General features: G+C 40.8%; 1 protein-coding gene and 1 long non-coding RNA gene across 2 annotated transcripts; one reads left to right on the forward strand and one right to left on the reverse strand.

Annotated features, from left to right (window-relative positions):
* Window positions 1–10,188: 10,188 nt before the first annotated feature.
* Window positions 10,189–11,128, forward strand: LOC306959722. Its single transcript, XR_013792640.1, has 3 exons — window positions 10,189–10,234; window positions 10,316–10,358; window positions 10,871–11,128. It is a non-coding gene; the product is annotated as an uncharacterized lncRNA (long non-coding RNA).
* A 3,006-nt stretch (window positions 11,129–14,134) lies between these two features.
* macir (macrophage immunometabolism regulator) lies at window positions 14,135–17,142 on the reverse strand. Its single transcript, XM_079552023.1, has 2 exons — window positions 17,023–17,142; window positions 14,135–16,183 (listed from the first exon to the last, which is right to left on the reverse strand). Exon 2 carries the CDS (start codon window positions 16,178–16,180, stop codon window positions 15,533–15,535), a length of 648 nt encoding a protein of 215 aa, XP_079408149.1. The 5' UTR covers window positions 16,181–16,183; window positions 17,023–17,142; the 3' UTR covers window positions 14,135–15,532.
* Window positions 17,143–18,203: the final 1,061 nt, after the last annotated feature.

Below are 18,203 nucleotides of genomic sequence, written 5' to 3' on the forward strand. Positions count from 1 at the left end.
CATTTCTGCCTAAATTGGTCATAAAATGTGGTCTGATCTTCATCAAAATCACAGGAATAGATAAACAGTGTCTGCTTAAACTAATACCACCCAAACATTTACATTTTATCATTTTTATTGGTCATAACATGTAAACATTCACAGGACAGGACAGGGAGGAATAAGTAAGTACACCCCAAGAATTTACCTGAACTGCAGCAGTTTTGTAAAGAGGAATGGTACAAGACTCATCCTGACCGTTGTGAGCGTCTAATCTGCAACTACAGAAAAGCAGTTATTGCTGCTAAAGAAGGATCAGCAGATATTTAATACAGGGGTTCAGTCACTTATTCCATGCATGTTATGAATGTCTCGGGTTTTTCTGCAAAATACTGTGATAAACTTGTGAATTAATTTTGTAGTGTAGAGAGGGTTTTGATGTTGATGTGTTGTTCCATTTGTCCTCTACACATGACGTTTTGTGTTCCTCCCAAACTATTCAACTTTGGTTTGCGATAGAGCTTTTGGATGCTCCACAGCACTACTGGCAAAATATTCAGTGGACTGATTAACCTAAAGTTGAATAGTTTGGGAAGAACACACTACGTCTTGCGTGGAGAAAAATGTAACAGTGCATGAACATCAAAACCCTATGCCGATTTAGGCAGAAATGTGAGAAATTCCAAATGGTCTTCTTACCTTTACTCGCCACTGTGCGAGTAAAGACATATATTGTCTTTGCAAATTCTATCCTTATTTAAGTAAGTATGACAATTCGATGAACGTTAATCTATTTATACAGTTATTGTTTTGGCAGTCCTGGTCCTCCATATAAACACATGTTTGTAGTTAATTAAAATGAGTAGTTAATCTGGAAGGCAAAAACAAAAAAACTTAAATTTCATTGCAAGGGAAAAAAACACACTCTGCCTGACATCGCATACCCAATGGCTTTCTTTTCGTATGGAGGGTAAGGTGCTTCTAGGTTCAATGATACACATTACTTTTTGAGGGAACACACCAAAAGTCACTTTTATATCATTATGGCTATCGTAGACAATGTGACTGTTTGTCTACATAATGATACATTTGTGCATATGGCCAAAAGCAGGGTAAGACATTGATCTAACAGTTGCCCTGATACTGCTGTACAAACAGCACTAACCACATAACTCTGGTTATGTAGGATCTAAATGGGGCCATTCACTGAAATGCAGAAGATTGTTTACTGATTTTTATTTTTTTTACCCAACTAAATTATAGATATTTTATTTAACAATTAAGTTGTTTATGATCTTATAATTAAAAGGTAATTGTACAACAGCACTATAGTACAGTAGTGCCAACAAACATTGATCTTTATGTATTTATTGAAACACCTTTTTTTGTCTTGTAGCATTTTTCTTGTAATTTGGTGCCTTTGTCTGTATTTCGCCTTCCTTCAGCATTTTCCTTGGCAAAATGCACAACAGGAACGATAGCTGCTGCTCAGAGAGCTTGTAATATATAAATTTATCTTCTATTTCAAATGAGAAAGTATATTATTATGAGTCTGTTTATGTGTATGGCCATTTCCTTCAACAGAGTCCTAATCACTGTAACTGTTATGGCTGATGTGCACACATTGTGTTTTAAGTTTAGAAAAAATAATAATTAGGAAATGCTTCAGCTGTTACTGACCAAACATTTTGGACTAAATTAAACATTTGTAAAATGTTGATTGTAAATGATGGTAGGTGAGACCAAGCTACTTTATTTTCTTTTTTTTATCCATAAAAATATATAAGCCTTACAAGGTATGTAGCTGCATTCATTTTCGTACAAAACTATACTTTTGTCACCCATTACTTCATTCCTTCATTATGAGCTGAATGAGAGAGTTGGCAGCTCATTGTGACCTCTAAATTTCTGTTAGGCGGCATTAACTGCCAGTCTGTTCTTAAGCCTCCAACAATGTTGTTGCCTTAATTTTGGTTAATCTTAAATACACTGGAATCAGGTTGTGATTAGCAGCAAATTGATTTTACAAAGAGAAATTACACCAATAAAAGAATTGTACGGCGCCAATTTGTCTTCGCATTAACCTTTATGTGCCAAACTTCAGCACAAATGGCTGTGTTCAGATATATTTAATATTTGTTGTTTTATAAAACAAATCAAAGTTTCCTATGTGCAGGGATAGTCTTTACTGAGCAAGAGCCTCAATCAAGTTCTATATTTCAAAACGCTGCTTTGGCTACTTCAGGCTACTTGCACTGTGATGTGGATTCAGTTGTGCTTTTACATGTACAGTATATCAAGTTAGACTAGCGCCCCCACATATTAACTGTCTGACATACATTGAATGGATGACCTTAATAGCATGGCATAAAACTTGCATTTTATATGTTTTGACCAAACGTGGACTATCAAATATTTATTGTGACACACTGGTTTTGCTGCAAGAGTACTATTTTCTGTAACAATTGTATTTGTGTAATAAAGTGTTTGCAAAGCATCATTCTGTGGTTGCAGTCATTTTATTTTTATTTGTGTCACGTGTGCACTATAGGCTTCTACTTTTCATTGCAGATTTATTTTGTTTGGCACAAAAAGCTGAGTCATGGCTAACAGAAGTCTCAAAAAAAATTTTGCAACCGAATATGTCATGTTCTGCTGTGCCCAAACTAAATACTAAATGGACTTGGAACCCTCCATTTCTATTCTGTATGAAGAGTTGTTGTTACTTCTGATGTCATATTTAATAGTTTTGTTAATTAAGAATTAACTTTGTGACCCTGTGTAATTTGAGAATGTTTAGGAGCCAAATGAAAAATGTAAAACTACTTTTAAATTTGAATTGAATTTGAGATTTAGTGGATAATATTTTTACATTAAGATTTACATGTGGAGAGAGGGTGATTCCTTTTGTTCATGGTTATATGAACCATGTTCATGGTTATATGAGTATATACATGCACACATATATATATGGCATAACACAAAAAAATAAAGAAAGAAAAATATATATATTATATAAGAAGTATGTAAAATAAACCAAATTATTTTGTGACTCCCACCCCCCACATTGATTACCTTATAGGCACAATTCAGCCAAAAATGAGCATTCTTCAATTTCCTCTTTGTTGTTGCTGAGCGTTATCAAGGCTCACATTGACATCACTAGTGGCTCAGGAGCTTAGACCTAATAATCAGCTTTGAGTTGAGAATAGTATCAATAAGAAGTAGAGCGTCTGAGGCGCGCATGAGGCCGTGTGAAGAGCACAGCTGCCACAGATGAACACACTGGTGATGTTAGAGACACATGGGACCCTGACGGCCCTGACATACAAGGTAAGTACTTGAATATATATCCGTTTGAAATATCATTTCAACAGATGTGTTCGCAGGTCCTCAATTGGGCATTCTGGGGATGAAAAATATTGTGGAATGAGTTTCCATTGTGTATTTCTCATGCCTTCAAACCCTGAGCGCTCTAGGGCCAAGTTAATAGTTCACTCCAGGTCGATAATGACAATGACAACACTGGGATATGTCAGGTTTTTCTCCATGAAACAAAAATGGTGTTAAACTGTTTTTCAGGGTATGGTCCTGTTTTGGAAAGCGCACCTCGGAAGCACTGGAGAAAACTTTTTATATATACGTTTATTTAAAGCTGGGGTACCTGACTTTTTGTTGTAGTGTACATTTATTTTTAGCATCACAAAGTGTTTGTAAACGCAGCAAAAAACAGATCGTCTTCACCTAAATTTTCATTGAGCGATGGAAGTTTAATGTCACTTAGTGAAATTTGTTTTGGGGGTGGAGTCCCCTGCTTCAAAGGTGCATAGAATGAATTGGTTGAACAATTTGGGCTTGCAGGAGGGATTGTGAGAGCTAGAAATGAGTTTGGGCCAAAACTAAACATTACATTTTTTGAACAGCAGAAATCCGGTTCCCCAGCTTTAACGACAATGGGCTTTGTTTTAAATGATAAACAAACTGATCCAATAATCCCTAAACATGAATGGCATGGACTCAAGTTCCAAATAGCAGATGGCACCATTGATTAATTAAGACGATCCTGTTTCCATATGGATTAATCTATTTCGGAAGCTTCACAGATGTCTTGGCGCAACAGTTTCCTTCATTGTGTGCAAACAACAGACTGGAGCTCTGACTCCAAGACCGTGTTCATGTGTGGCCTTGCAAACACATGAAGCTCTGTTTGTAGACAACACGATTGTTAATATGCACGTGCAGTATTTCTTAACATAGCTCACTTTGGAGGTTGCTCAATTCAAACTTTGTTATTAAATTCAGACCATGGTTATTCCATATTTATAACGCCCACACTTATAATCAATGGACTTGTGCTTGAATTTCAGTCATCCTCAGGGGTTGTCCAGAATGAGTAAAAGGGGAAGGAGGAGAAGCAGCCGGCGGCGGAAGAGCTCCAGCAGCAGCAAACGTGAGTTAAAGCTTTTGGCCACACTTAGCTTAATGCTGCTTAAGTCAGTCACATTTTTGCCCACGCTAAATCAACACCTGTGCCTTGCTTTCAGAGAGTGCCTCCCAGTATCTCTTCGCAAAGCCAAACAAGAATTACAAAGAGGAAGTTGCTGAAAAGGGCGAAACAGACTCATTTGGGAAGGAGTTTGCAGAATCAGAGGATGATGAAAAGTACATTCCACCAAAAGAGAAGAGGTTTAGGTATGGTAATCAAGTGAATATGTTTCCAAATCCGAGAAATATTTACACAGCAACGACGAATGATGAAACAAAGGGTGTGAAGATTGCGACATCTGTGTCTGTGGATGACATAGACAACGACTCAACACCAAACATCACGCTTCAACAGTCACAGGAGCCACTGGCCACCGCAGCCAACGCAGGGAAGAGCATTATGAAGATCAACTGTAAAGGCTCAAATGTCAAACTGGAGCTGGAGGAGATCAACACAGCTGGAGTCAAGACATCATTTGTTTTGTATAATGAGAAGGGAGAGGGCCAGGAGACGGTGTTTAGGGCCACGTGTGAGCGGACGCCCTCCAGTGAACAACCACCTCCAGCCTGGACCATTCACAGCCACTACTCGCCGCACTTTAACTTCACCTTCAGCTGTGAGAGAGAGCTAACAGAAGCCTGGTCAAACACCACCTCTCCAGGCACTCTTTCAGAAACCCCAGGCAGCACCCAGCCTTGTTGCAATCGCCAACCTTTGTCATTGTCAAGTAATTCTTTAGATCACCCCCCACTTGTGTATAAAAGAAAATATTTTGGCAAAAGTTACAGCACTGACCAATCCTGGGACATCCCACCTCCACCCCAAGAATTTTCAAACACTAACTACAGCACTTTGGATGATCTTATTCATGGGGTAGCATCGTGTCGGATTGACGCCTGTGGTCCCAATTACAAACAGGGAGAACCGATTTGTAAATCAGAGAATCCATTTTGTTTAGAAGTAATGGGCGGGCTTGAGCTTGAGCAGCTGTCTGACTCGGGCTATGACCCTATGTCTATGAGACCGTCTGTATCCACAAACAGGTCCAGCTTTGCAAAAGACTTTATCGACCTGCAGGAGACAAAACTGTGGCTCAGAAACAACAGCATAGCCACCGTGGAGCACAGGACATGCTCATTACCAAAGAGAAGACGTCAGACATTTCCAAGGCTGATGCGAACCTCTGGATCTCTTCAAGAAGACCATCTGATGAATTTCAGGGAATCCTTTTCATCCGATACCACCTCCTCTTTGCATGGTCACTCTCAGGCCGAGCGGCAAGGAAGCATGAACATGGATGTGGATAAGTTTGCAGTGATCAGAAGTTATAATGCTTGCAAAGAAAAAAAAAGCTGGAGAAAAACCTGTTATGGGCTTTATCATTTAAACATGGGCAGGCAGCAGGACACTGACCAGTCATGTGTAAACAGCACCGGCGCCGATGAACAAGGCAGCAAAGAACACCTCGCATTTGATCAAGTAAATTGTCAGTTGAGCTCAGAGTCTCCAACAGATGAGCTATACCGGAGAGCTTTGGAAATACAGATCACACCTCCCTCATGTTGTGGGTCTGTGGAGAAAATGCTCCCGTCCTCAAGGCCTGCATTGGGAACTGGACAAGGCTTTGATGATGTGACATCTTCAGTGGGCACGGCAGAGGAGATTGCTCCAGCAAATCTAGGAGATACCACATGTTTTTTCTCAACAATAAGTGATGAGGTTTCCGATCATCATTCGGAAACAGGAGTGAGTGGCGGAAGTGATCCTCTCAAAAGTATATCTCTGGCTTGTCCTGCTTCAAAACAAAACATCGAAGAAGACGACGGGACACTGTGTAGATGTAAGTGCATCCTTCGCAACACAAGGTTTGTCTTTGAAAGGCTGTTTAATAATACAATACCATGTGTGTAGCAGTTTCGGAAAACAAAGAACTCCTGAAGCCAGTGGACAGCAGCAGCACTGACCACTGGGCCAAGAGGCGGAAACTGTTCAAAGAGAGCAAGCAGAAAAGCTCGACTGGAGACGGGTCCATAACCAGCGACATCACAGAGGCGCCCGGTGAGTGTCTGAATAATATTCAGACACAATATATTTCATTATGAACACAAACAGGGAGGTAATAAACACAGGGAAACTACATCCAGGCCCATTTCCTGAACACACTGAATGTCTGGACTCATCTTCTGCTGGGTAAAGGGAAATAAATTATGCTAAAGATTGGAGCAGTAAGCCATTTGCTAATACATTATTTTCAGTGGAGGCAATTTGAGTGAAGCCGTAACACATAGAGCACCCTCTCTAAACAATTGCATGATTTATTTCTTTACTATCACCTGTTGCTGTCAGCTAGTCACATTTATATTGCAAGAAAATAAGAGTGCCAAGGAACATATTATACATATATCAGTCCTAAAAAACTGTGCCCTCTAGTGTGGTTATGATAAGCAACGTAACAACCAACCATAGACTGTAAATTAAGACTGGACTAAGTTGTTTCCCCGATAGCGTTCAGAGTGGGCTAACTGATGTTTGTTCATGCTAGCAATTTGGTTGGGTATTTGGAGCCAGTTCCATTATTTAAAATGGGGCAGAAATGAAAATATGCTTAGCTATGAAAAACAAACACGTGGAGGTATTAATGACAAACCTGTTGGAACTTCCAGAGCCTGCCGCCATTTCCTGTTTGGCTTCAGGAAGAAGAATGCTTTAATTGGTCCATTCTTAATTTACAGTCTATACAACCAACACGTGACAAACGGCTCCGGTCTCTACTACTACATTTTCCCTGCAGTGTACAGTAAGAGTTGCAATTGTAGCAAAATTTGGTGGATGTTTTTTATTTAGCAGCAAGTGATATTTGAGCAACAATATCACCATGGTTGTGACTGGTTCAGAGCGCCATAGGTGCAGCTCTTGTGAGGTCATCTGCCCTTGTCATGGTTTGACCCAAAAAGTTGCTGTTAAGTTCATACTGTAGCATATGGTTTACGCTAATTCTAATTGAAACATATCAGAATCCTTTGCCTTTTTGTCTGCTGCACACAATGCAATGGGCACTAAGAAGGTGGTGTTTGAGGTTATTGTGAGGACAGGGATCAAATGTTTCTCCTAGAAGACAGGGATTGTCATTATCTTATGTTTCTGCAGTATCAGAGGACGCTCCATCTATGGACATGACTACTCAGGATACAGAAGTAGGAGGTTTTTACACTGAAACCTTCCACTCAGCTGCATGGATCTACTTAGGAGACGAGATCACCGGGGGCATCCCTCCCGTCCTCAACAGCAGGAGCAGAGTTGTATCAAGTAAGATAGGAAATATTTACCTGAATACAATGTATAGCAGTATAACAAGGTGTGCTAAAGTGTGTTTCCTCTTCTCTTAGTTCGAGAAAGGACAGTCAGAATAAACAATGGGGCCGAAGGCTATCCCTGGGGCTTCAGGATACAGTTCTCAAAGCCCATTGTAGTCACAGAGGTCGACACAAGTGAGTTTAGAGCCAACTGCTCGCTTTTGTAACGAGTTTGTAACGTGCACGAAAATGGCACTATAAAAGTATGTATAGTTTTTGTTATAGAACCGGGGGAAAAAAGACATAAGTTGAAATATTTCAGAATCAGAATAGGTTTTATTGCCATTGTCAGTGAACAGGTCCACAAACTAGGAACTTTCTTTAGTGCAATTGTGTAACATGAAACATATAACATAAAACTTGGTAGAGATAAATAACAAACTTTAAAACTATGAAACTATGAAACTACAGCGTGAATGGATACACAGATGTACAGGTGCATTAAGTGTTGGCAGCATATATGAGTGAGGACATAATTTATAAGTGTGGACATAATTTATAAGCCTATCTACCACAACTGCATGTTATGAGCTAAACTATTGCTGTATTTGATAACTGTTATACAAACAATATTACTGTGGTCTCTTGTGAAACTGTTTTACCAGTGTTTTCCATGCATTGTTTATTTGTGTTTTCATCAAATTGTGGCTAAACAAAAACAATACAATTTAGCCAAAGTAGGGAATTATGACAAAAACTAAGCTTTGGCACATTTTAACAATATGTTTTTCTTTTAGACTGTGATACACTATATTAATGTTCCTTACAATATGGATCGTATGTCTCCTACAATTGAAATAACAAATCAACCCTACTTTGCTCCTTTTATTCTAGACGGGGCTGCAGAGGAGGCCGGCCTGATGGTTGGGGACTATGTTCTGGCTGTCAATGGAACAGATGTCACTAGCGCCCCTCACTCAGAGGCAGCAGATCTTGCCAGACAAGGTGAGCTCTTTCTTGGACAATCAATGAAAAGAGCAAATACTGACAAGTCAAAAAACAAGTTAAAAACACCTTCTGGTTGTCTTTAGGACCACATGTTTTAACGCTCACTATTGGATCGGACATCGCTCGCGGGCCTAACACCCCTCGTCCCGGATGCCGTGGCTATCTTCACAAGCGCACGCAGTCTGGCCTCATCAAAGGCTGGAGGAAGAGGTGGTTTGTGCTGACACATGACTGCTGCCTTCATTACTACAGGCACAAAAGGGTGAGTTAAAACATTGACGTCATCTGATTTTTAAATACACACATCACAAAAGAGTAGATTCTGTGTTGTGACTTGCAATCAACCATTTCAGTATCATCTTGTGGACAACAACAACAACAACAACAACAAAAAACTCACCACCAATTGGTCACACACTGTAATATTTGGCTGGGCTGCCTCTAGCTTTGATCATCATATCACCCTTTTACTGTGGGATTGTTTCAAAAGCTCCTGTAATTTCACGACTCACACGATGTCTGTAATTGATCATGGGAAAGTCAGATCACTGCGCTAAGCTTTCTCCAGCACGTCCAAATAAATCTTAATGGGACCAATTCTGTAAATATGATGTCTCATGCTCCCTGGACCACTCAGTCACAATTTGAGCTTGATTAATCCTGGCATTAACCTCTTAACTCCGCATTAACTGAGCACATTTTCTCCGGTTCGGCTTTGCCCAAATCTAAAAGCTTTTCGACAGGAGAGAAACAGTGTAATTCCTCATTTGAAAGCTAAGACCTGCAAAAGTCATGTCATTATTTTGTTGCTCTTTAGTCACTATTTTATCACCTTTTTATTTTGCTTTTGTTGCTTGTCTGGCACGTTTTTGTCACTTTTTTTGTTACATCTTTGTTGTGTTTTTCATCCTTTTTTTCAAGAAACTTTTAGTTTTGCATAATGCCAAACTGAAAATATCCTTGGGGGATAAGAGGTTAACATCTTTGAATATGCCTGTCCCATCAGGGAAGGAAAACAAAATAAATTGAAGGAATAACCTGGTCCTTACAACAAGAAAGCCCCAAGGTTTGGGGTCTATCTTTGGAAAGTTTTCCCGTGTATGCGTAGGTTTCCTCAAGGTGCTTCGGTTTCCCATGCCACTAAAAACATGTACAGTAGGATCCCTTCTTGAGCCTGAGACAACCCTAAAAAGATCCTGAATTCTGTTGGGGCTTTCCTGGTTAAAAAAAAGGTCAAACTGCAGCAACACTAGGCCCGGCATTGTATATCAGTATATCACACATGTTTACTGTAAACTCCTTTTGCCCAGGATGAAGGTAAAAAGCTGGCTCTGTCTACAATAAAGCTGGAGGGAGCAGAGGTTGGACCAGACTTGTCGTTGGGGAAACCGTTTGTTTTCAAATGTCGCCCCCTGTTGGACAATCGGATGTACTTTTTCTGTGCCACATCAAATCAGGAGATGAAAAGGTATCTGTTTTTCCTCCCAAAGAAATTAAATGTGGCCGATCAACCATCTTACAGTATATATTTTTCATGGATATGATTTAGGTGGTTAGAAGCTCTAAAGAAAGCCATTCACCCTGTTACCCAGGTAAGACAAATTTGTTCATTATTGTTTGTGCTTTTTTATCATTTGTACATGCTGATGTGAAAGTTGTTTTCAAATAGGTCAGCTGACATCTTAACTTTCTAAAGAACTCGTAGCTTCATAGTGAGGGTGAGGACAGGCCATGTTCAGGTAGAATTTGCCTTCCATCCCGATGTTCTGTTAATGCTGTTGCCTCTCGGGCTGAGGGTTCTGGGTTAGATTCTTGGACTAGGTGGGGCCATTCTCTGTAGAGTTAGTGTTCTCCTATGTCTCTTCTGGGTGTTCCTTTTCCCCCTACCATATATATAAATATACACAGAAGTGTCCCCTCTGCGGCCAGGAGTTCCCTCAAAAAGAGATTCTGAATCTTAGTGGCACTATGCTATTTTAAGAAAGGTCAAAAGATAAGAAAAGAAGGAAAATGATTCCTAATCCTTCATTGTAAGTGTGTTTGGAGTGTTTTATTTAGTACACTAGTGCTGTAAGACTAATCTCATGAATTAACACTGTTTTAGAATCACGTGTGGGTGGATGTGACCAGACACAACTCTAACCTGCCTCCTCTGGCTGTGAAAAACCCGGAGTGTCTGGGATTGCTTCACAAAATGGATCGAATAAAGGACACATGGGTCCAGCACTACTCGATTCTCAAGGATGGCTGCCTGTACCTCTACAGCGGCATACGAGCCACACATGCGCGCGGTATGAGACAAGTTGCCTCACAATTGTATTTGTGTAAGCTCTTAATCGTCCAGGAATTTTACATCATAATAGAGGCTTTCAAATATTGTCAACAGGACTGAGTGTGTGATGTGAGCCGTCCTTGAGTATTGCAGTATTATTTATATTTGCTCAGAATAAACCAGATTTAGCTGGATCAGTGTCAGTCCTGACTCCAATCAGGAGAAGCCAGAGTCTATTACTCTCCCACCTTGTGTGCACATAGTTTATCTGTGGCTTTTGCAGATGACTATTCTCCTGCTCATATTTTAGTCCTAAGTTGCAAAGCACTGGGTCCAGACAACATTCCAGGTTGTGTACTGAAAGATTCACAGACATTTTTAACACCTGTCCGCAGCAGCAGCAAGCTGTAGTTCCTATGATCAAACCACCATCATCCCAGTTCCAAAGACTACTCCACCTGGAGCTGAACACGTCACTGTGTAACTGGCAGCTGGACTTTTATATGGGGAGACCACATGCAGTACGTGTCGTCATTAGCAACAACACCACCAGGAGCATCGCACCGAACACGACGGCCGCCCAAGGTTGTGTGCTGAGCCCCCTCCTGTTCAATCTGCTGATCTTTCATTGCACTCCAAAGTACAGCTCAAACCTCTTCATCACATTAGCAGACTACAGGAGTAAGGTGAGCTCTGTGTGCACAGAGCATTTGCTCTAAATTGGGGACTTTAGAAGAGTTCACATCCACTTCTGACAATCAACGGAGTTGCTGTGGAGAGGGTGACCAACACCAATTTACTACATCACTGGTCAGGACAGGAAATCAGCATCTCTAATTTCTCCATAAACTGAGAAGAGCTAGAGTCCTGTCCTCCGTCATGTGAACCTTCTACTGAGGGACCAAAGAGAATGTACTACACCCGTCTCACCCACAAAGCCTTTTGAATCACAGCCGAGTCCACGTGCCCATCATAGTCTCTACAGTGTACTGCCTTCATGTAGGAGTCTGCAGAGTCTACAGGCCCATCATAGTCTCTACAGTGTACTGCCTTCATGTAGGAGTCTGCAGAGTCTACAGGCCCATCATAGTCTCTACAGTGTACTGCCTTCATGTAGGAGTCTGCAGAGTCTACAGGCCCATCATAGTCTCTACAGTGTACTGCCTTCATGTAGGAGTCTGCAGAGTCTACAGGCCCATAGTCTCAACAGTGTACTGCCTTCATGTAGGAGTCTGCAGAGTCTACAGGCCCATCATAGTCTCTTCAGTGTACTGCCTTCATGTAGGAGTCTGCAGAGTCTACAGGCCCATCATAGTCTCTACAGTGTACTGCCTTCATGTAGGAGTCTGCAGAGTCTACAGGCCCATCATAGTCTCTACAGTGTACTGCCTTCATGTAGGAGTCTGCAGAGTCTACAGGCCCATCATAGTCTCAACAGTGTACTGCCTTCATGTAGGAGTCTGCAGAGTCTACAGGCCCATCATAGTCTCTTCAGTGTACTGCCTTCATGTAGGAGTCTGCAGAGTCTACAGGCCCATCATAGTCTCTACAGTGTACTGCCTTCATGTAGGAGTCTGCAGAGTCTACAGGCCCATCATAGTCTCTTCAGTGTACTGCCTTCATGTAGGAGTCTGCAGAGTCTACAGGCCCATCATAGTCTCTACAGTGTACTGCCTTCATGTAGGAGTCTGCAGAGTCTACAGGCCCATCATAGTCTCTACAGTGTACTGCCTTCATGTAGGAGTCTGCAGAGTCTACAGGCCCATCATAGTCTCTTCAGTGTACTGCCTTCATGTAGGAGTCTGCAGAGTCTACAGGCCCATCATAGTCTCTACAGTGTACTGCCTTCATGTAGGAGTCTGCAGAGTCTACAGGCCCAGTCCAGCCGACTGAAAGTCCCTGGCAGCCTGGTGGGGGAACAGCTTCATCCACCAGGCTGCCAGGAAGCTAAACTTTCCCAACACTCCAACCCTGGTCAATAAACGCCAAGCGAATGAGAGTAACACAATTCCAATTGCTTGTGAATTGACAATATTTTTTCCTTATGTCTAAAAGCAATAATTTGAACTCTAGAACATAATCCATAGTTGGGTGTGAATACTCCTGAATCCACTGTATTTCTAATGTGTTGCCATACTTGCTTATACTCATCTAGACAGAAAGAAGAATTGATTATAAAATTTTAAAGAATAAACTCCCTGTCGGAGGAATCCCAAATTGAAGACCAACTTTTACAGGGCTGTATTCTTTCTTCGTCTTTGGCCGTGTGTCTTATCAGAGACATCGGGCATTAATCCGACATTTCTGGCATTCGACCTCTTTCACCATGACATGTTTTTTTTCTAAAAAATAAAATAAATGTATTTTCATGTGCTTGTATTTTAGGTGGCATATATCTACAGGGCTACTCAGTGAGAGAACAGTCATATGGATCTAGGAAGTGCACGATTGAACTGAAAGCTCCATCAGACGAGTTCAAGAGCTTCTACCTCTGTGCTGAAAACCCAAATGACAATAAACGGTCAGGAAACAAACAATTTTTTACTTCTCTATCCTGCTACAGAAATATATTATTTATTGTATCTTTCCTTTTGCAGGTGGATTGCTGCCATCAAGGCTTCAATTAAAAAATGGTGGCCTTTACATCAAGCACTTCAAGATTATAACAACCATACGCATGAAGAGACTAGGATGTGAATCACATTGATTAAACTACTAACCATTGGTTTCAATTATTATTATTTTTTTTTTTTATTGTTTCAAGTCATAAAGCATGACTTACCTTTTATAAGTCAAAGTGAAAGGGCCTCTTAATATTTTTGTCTCCCGATGTTTTGCCACTTTTTTTATTTTCTCATTTTTACAAATGCAGGTTCAGTGTAATATTTTAACACTGCTCTGAAATGGCCATACATAATAATAATAATAAAAATGGTAACAATAATAATAATAAATTCTAAAAAGAACATGTCACTTGTCTTCAGTTTACAGCAAAGTTCTGAGATCTCTTTTCATTTAATTTATATGTAATAAAGATATACATTTATGAATTACTTCACTCACTCATTGAGAAACATCACTGTTGAGTAAGGCTTTTATTTTGACCAGCGACATCAATGACAACACATTCTACTTCCAATCTTACTCTAGATATATTTAAAAACAAAAACAAAATATGCACAAGTCCACATTCCCAATCCTACAGTAACCGTGAGTACTAATGAAATCCCAGCAGGTATCTCAAATATTATAAATATGATGAGGACGTATGTGATGCCTATAACAAAAAGTGGACAGCACAAACTGTAAAGGGGCATTTACTGACTATATATGTACTATATGTGTAATTTAATGTAAAGAATTAAATGATTTACAGACATCAAACTCTTCCAAAAAAAATAATAATTATACATGATCGACTGCATTTGTAGCTCAGATTGTCTCCTTCAAATAAAGCAGATAAACATTCAACACAGAGAGGGGTCAGTCGGCTCTCGATTTCTATTGCTTTTGTTGTTAAAACTCAAGGATATTTCCGTTTTGAAATTACGCTACAAACGTTCAAGTGACTGAAATAACGTGGGCTTATGTATTTTCCAATACGATGGGGAATTTGAACTGTCTAGTCTGATACTCGCCAGTCGATGTACAACAATGAGAAGAAAGCATCAGCACATCTAAAAGGAGCGGTACTGAGGTCACACTGAGCGGCTGAAACCAAAAACAGAACTAATGCTAGAATGTGCACTTAAGACCGAAGTGCTGCTGCAGTCAGGCTAAATTACGCAAGAAGAAAATAGACTGAGTCATCACCAACTAATTTGCAACTTTATCTACAGAATGTATTTTAAGTGCACCTTAGTTTGTGTACTTTCCACAACTGTGAGGTAATATTTGCATCATCAGCTGTATGTGGCCTCCAACTGGTTCAAGGCACAAAGGCCACAAAGAAATATCAATTCTAATTTAGGTAGCCACCTGTGACTTATTGTTATACAGAGAAACAAAGCAGTTAGTGGATACAAAAAACATAAATTCAACATTGACAGAAATAATTTCATGCCGTAAACCAATTGGTTTAACCAGATGAATATTGGTCACAAAGAAGAATCCACATCTTTTCAGAAGCACACAGATGGCAGGTAAAACTCTCCTTGGACAAGTAGCCATGTTGCATTTAAAGCTGACAGTAAGTGATATGTGCTTCCATCAGCGAAGAGCTGATACGTCAGTGCATCTGTGACATGTTCAAACACAATAGTTTCATAAATACTTCACCAATTATTGCTATTTTCACATTTTAACCCCAACAACCTTGATACAGTGTAAGGACTATTTCATGAATTTTCTTCACAAATCTATGTTACGAGGTATACCCCAAGTAATGATCTAACAGGATTATCAGACTGAACTACCGATAATCTCTCGTGAGGAAACAGAGCAGAGAATAGCACCCAAATCCCCATGATGATCAGGAGACTTTAAAGGCAACTTTCATGTCGTGTTTCTCGTAAACACTCGCTCTCCTCGCAGTGTAAGGTGTTGCAGCTGGTACTGCAGGACCTCAGTGTCCGTGGACTCTTTCATAGACATCTTGTCCAGATTCAAGTAGTCCAGAGACTTGGATTGGGCCTGTTTCCCCTTGAGCAAACAGAGGGGCAGTGGAGCATGTAGGGTCCTGAAGGTGTCCCCAGGGCCCAGAGACTTGAGCAGAGCTTCACTAGAGCTGGGCATACGACGCCGCCTCCTCCCACTGGCAGCAGGAATGTCATAGGGCTGATAATAGCGGTTTTTGGCTTTGAAGATTCGGGAGGAACGGTGAACGCCCAGGTTTAGTGATTTTGGAACAGTACTGGGGAGAGGGCTTTGCAAAGCCTCCAACACAGAGCCCTTATCTTGGGTGCTGTCTGACCATGTGTGGGCCAGCTTGAGCAGCTCCTCACCAGTGGTGAAGCCCACCAGATAATTGGAGTCCATGTGGAGGATCTGGTAGCCCGCTACAGTGCCTCTTATGGGTGAGCAGGGGGTGCTGGCACAGCGTGGCCTTTCCACCTCAGGCTTTAATGTGGCTTTACCTTCAGCTGATTGTCCCACATGTGCCCTTGACACCCCACTCACATCCAGTTCCATCTTCAAAGACATGTTCTGGGGGAGACAGACACACATATATTTTTTAATTTTTTTCACAATGACTGTTTTACTTTCTACTAATCTTCAATATCATTTGAAATACCTAGTGCTTGGGGAGGTTTGCTTATATTTATTACAGACAATTTACAAATACTAATTGTATCTATTTTTATGACACAGCTGTTATACAAAGGCAGCTCTTTAACACCATCTATTGAGCCCCTCCCGTAGTTACATGGTAATAAAACAAATGCATAACGCAATAAAAATTCAGCCAAGCACAAAACAGGCCCTGTGGTCTGTGGTAACAAGTGATTTAAAATGTTAAAACCACACAGGTGTGGTACGACAGAGCCGATGAGAGGCAGTGTTGTCTGTCAGTGTCATGGCGCGGACCAAAGCCAACTGGGTGGAGGTCTTTGAGTCCAAAAAAACTGGACTGATCCAGTCATGTCCCAGGCCAGTTCTGCTGGAGTCCACGTTATCGAGAATAGAGATGCTCCCGGTGAGAGTGACAGCGGGATGCAGGGTCTGACCAGAAGCACACAGCAAAGATGGCTGTGATACAGGCCGAGATTAACAACACCCCAGTGCGAGAGGCATCCCTGGGCACTGACCATGGAAGTGCATAAAAACCTAGATAAAAACACCATGTTTCGTCCTAACAATTTAGAGAACAACATACCTAGCTAGGAAAAAGGACCCTGTCAATTAATCAACAACAATCGTTTTATTTCTGCTCTATGAAAATATACCCTTAAGACGAGTAAACGACCGAGTTGCTATCATTGTTTACATGATATTGCACAAAAAGCACACGCATCAGGCTATTATAAAACAATGGATATACTAACCCGTCCCTGTGGCAGTGGAAAATCCAATATTCAACCTTCCCCTGCCTCCTCCTCGGCCTCTGCGAGTCCTCGGTCCTCACCCACAACTTCCGGCTGGACCTTCACAGTAAAACAGCTTCATAGAGTCGAGTCGATCCCGCTGTCCCGCTCATGGATGTAATCTCCATACACTAGATTATTTATGTTCCTCCTCCTGGTGCAGTCTTTAATATACAGTCTATGGGCGCAGTGCGAGGAGCGGCGTGTGGTGTGTCATCGCAGATAGCTGCAGTTTATTTGGTCCTGCACTCTGATTGTAGCATGCCTACAGCCCAGAGAGCTCAGAGAGTGTTAATCAAATGTGATGACGGGATTTCTTTAAAGCAGTACAAAGTATCTCATACCCCCAGAGGCCATAAACGCTACTGCAGGTGTCGCAGCATGTTGCGTTTTTTTTAAAATTTACCTGCAATGTTAATCGTCCGTGAGAAAATACACAGGGATATTATTGTACATCATCACACAATGGAGATCTTTTTTTTTCACTTAAACTTGGCTGTAAATACTGTTTGATAATTCCCGGTTTGTGAATCTATTCTCTAAAAATGTCAATAAAAATGATTCTGATTCTGATTAAGTGGCGCTAGCCCGCAGTTAGCTTTGTCCGTTAGCTTGTTAGCTTCTTCTTCGTGATTCCATTAGTGTGTATTGGGGCCTCAGACCCGGTGCCCAGAGAGATGAAAGACCCCCCAATCATCTCATTAACACTTTTATTATCCCTAGAGGAAATAGGACAAGGATTTATTAAGGTTAAGCTAAAATAAGCAGGCCTACAACAGAGCACACTTCACAGAGTTTGAGAAAATCTACTGTTACCATGGAGATCCACCATATTTGCAACTGTTAGCATACATTTTCCGTAGACTAACATGAGCTAAAAACAGTATAAAAAGTGAACAACTCCGTTAGCCGCTGAGTCATTAATGGTAAATACATCTAACCCACGGTTGTGTTTTAATGTGAACAATAATTCAAGTATTTTATCTTTTAAAATCTCCATTAGTTGATCATTGCTGCTAATCCCATGATTCTTTTTAAATAATTTGAGTGGCCAGGAATGGTGGGCTGTTTTATATTTATTATTTAAAATAATAGTAACAATCAGTCCTCATGTCTCTGTACCGTAAAGTCTAGGCTCTGTG

Source organism: Gobius niger (genome assembly GCF_951799975.1).
Source record: "Gobius niger genome assembly, chromosome: 2".
Lineage (NCBI taxonomy): Eukaryota > Metazoa > Chordata > Actinopteri > Gobiiformes > Gobiidae > Gobius > Gobius niger.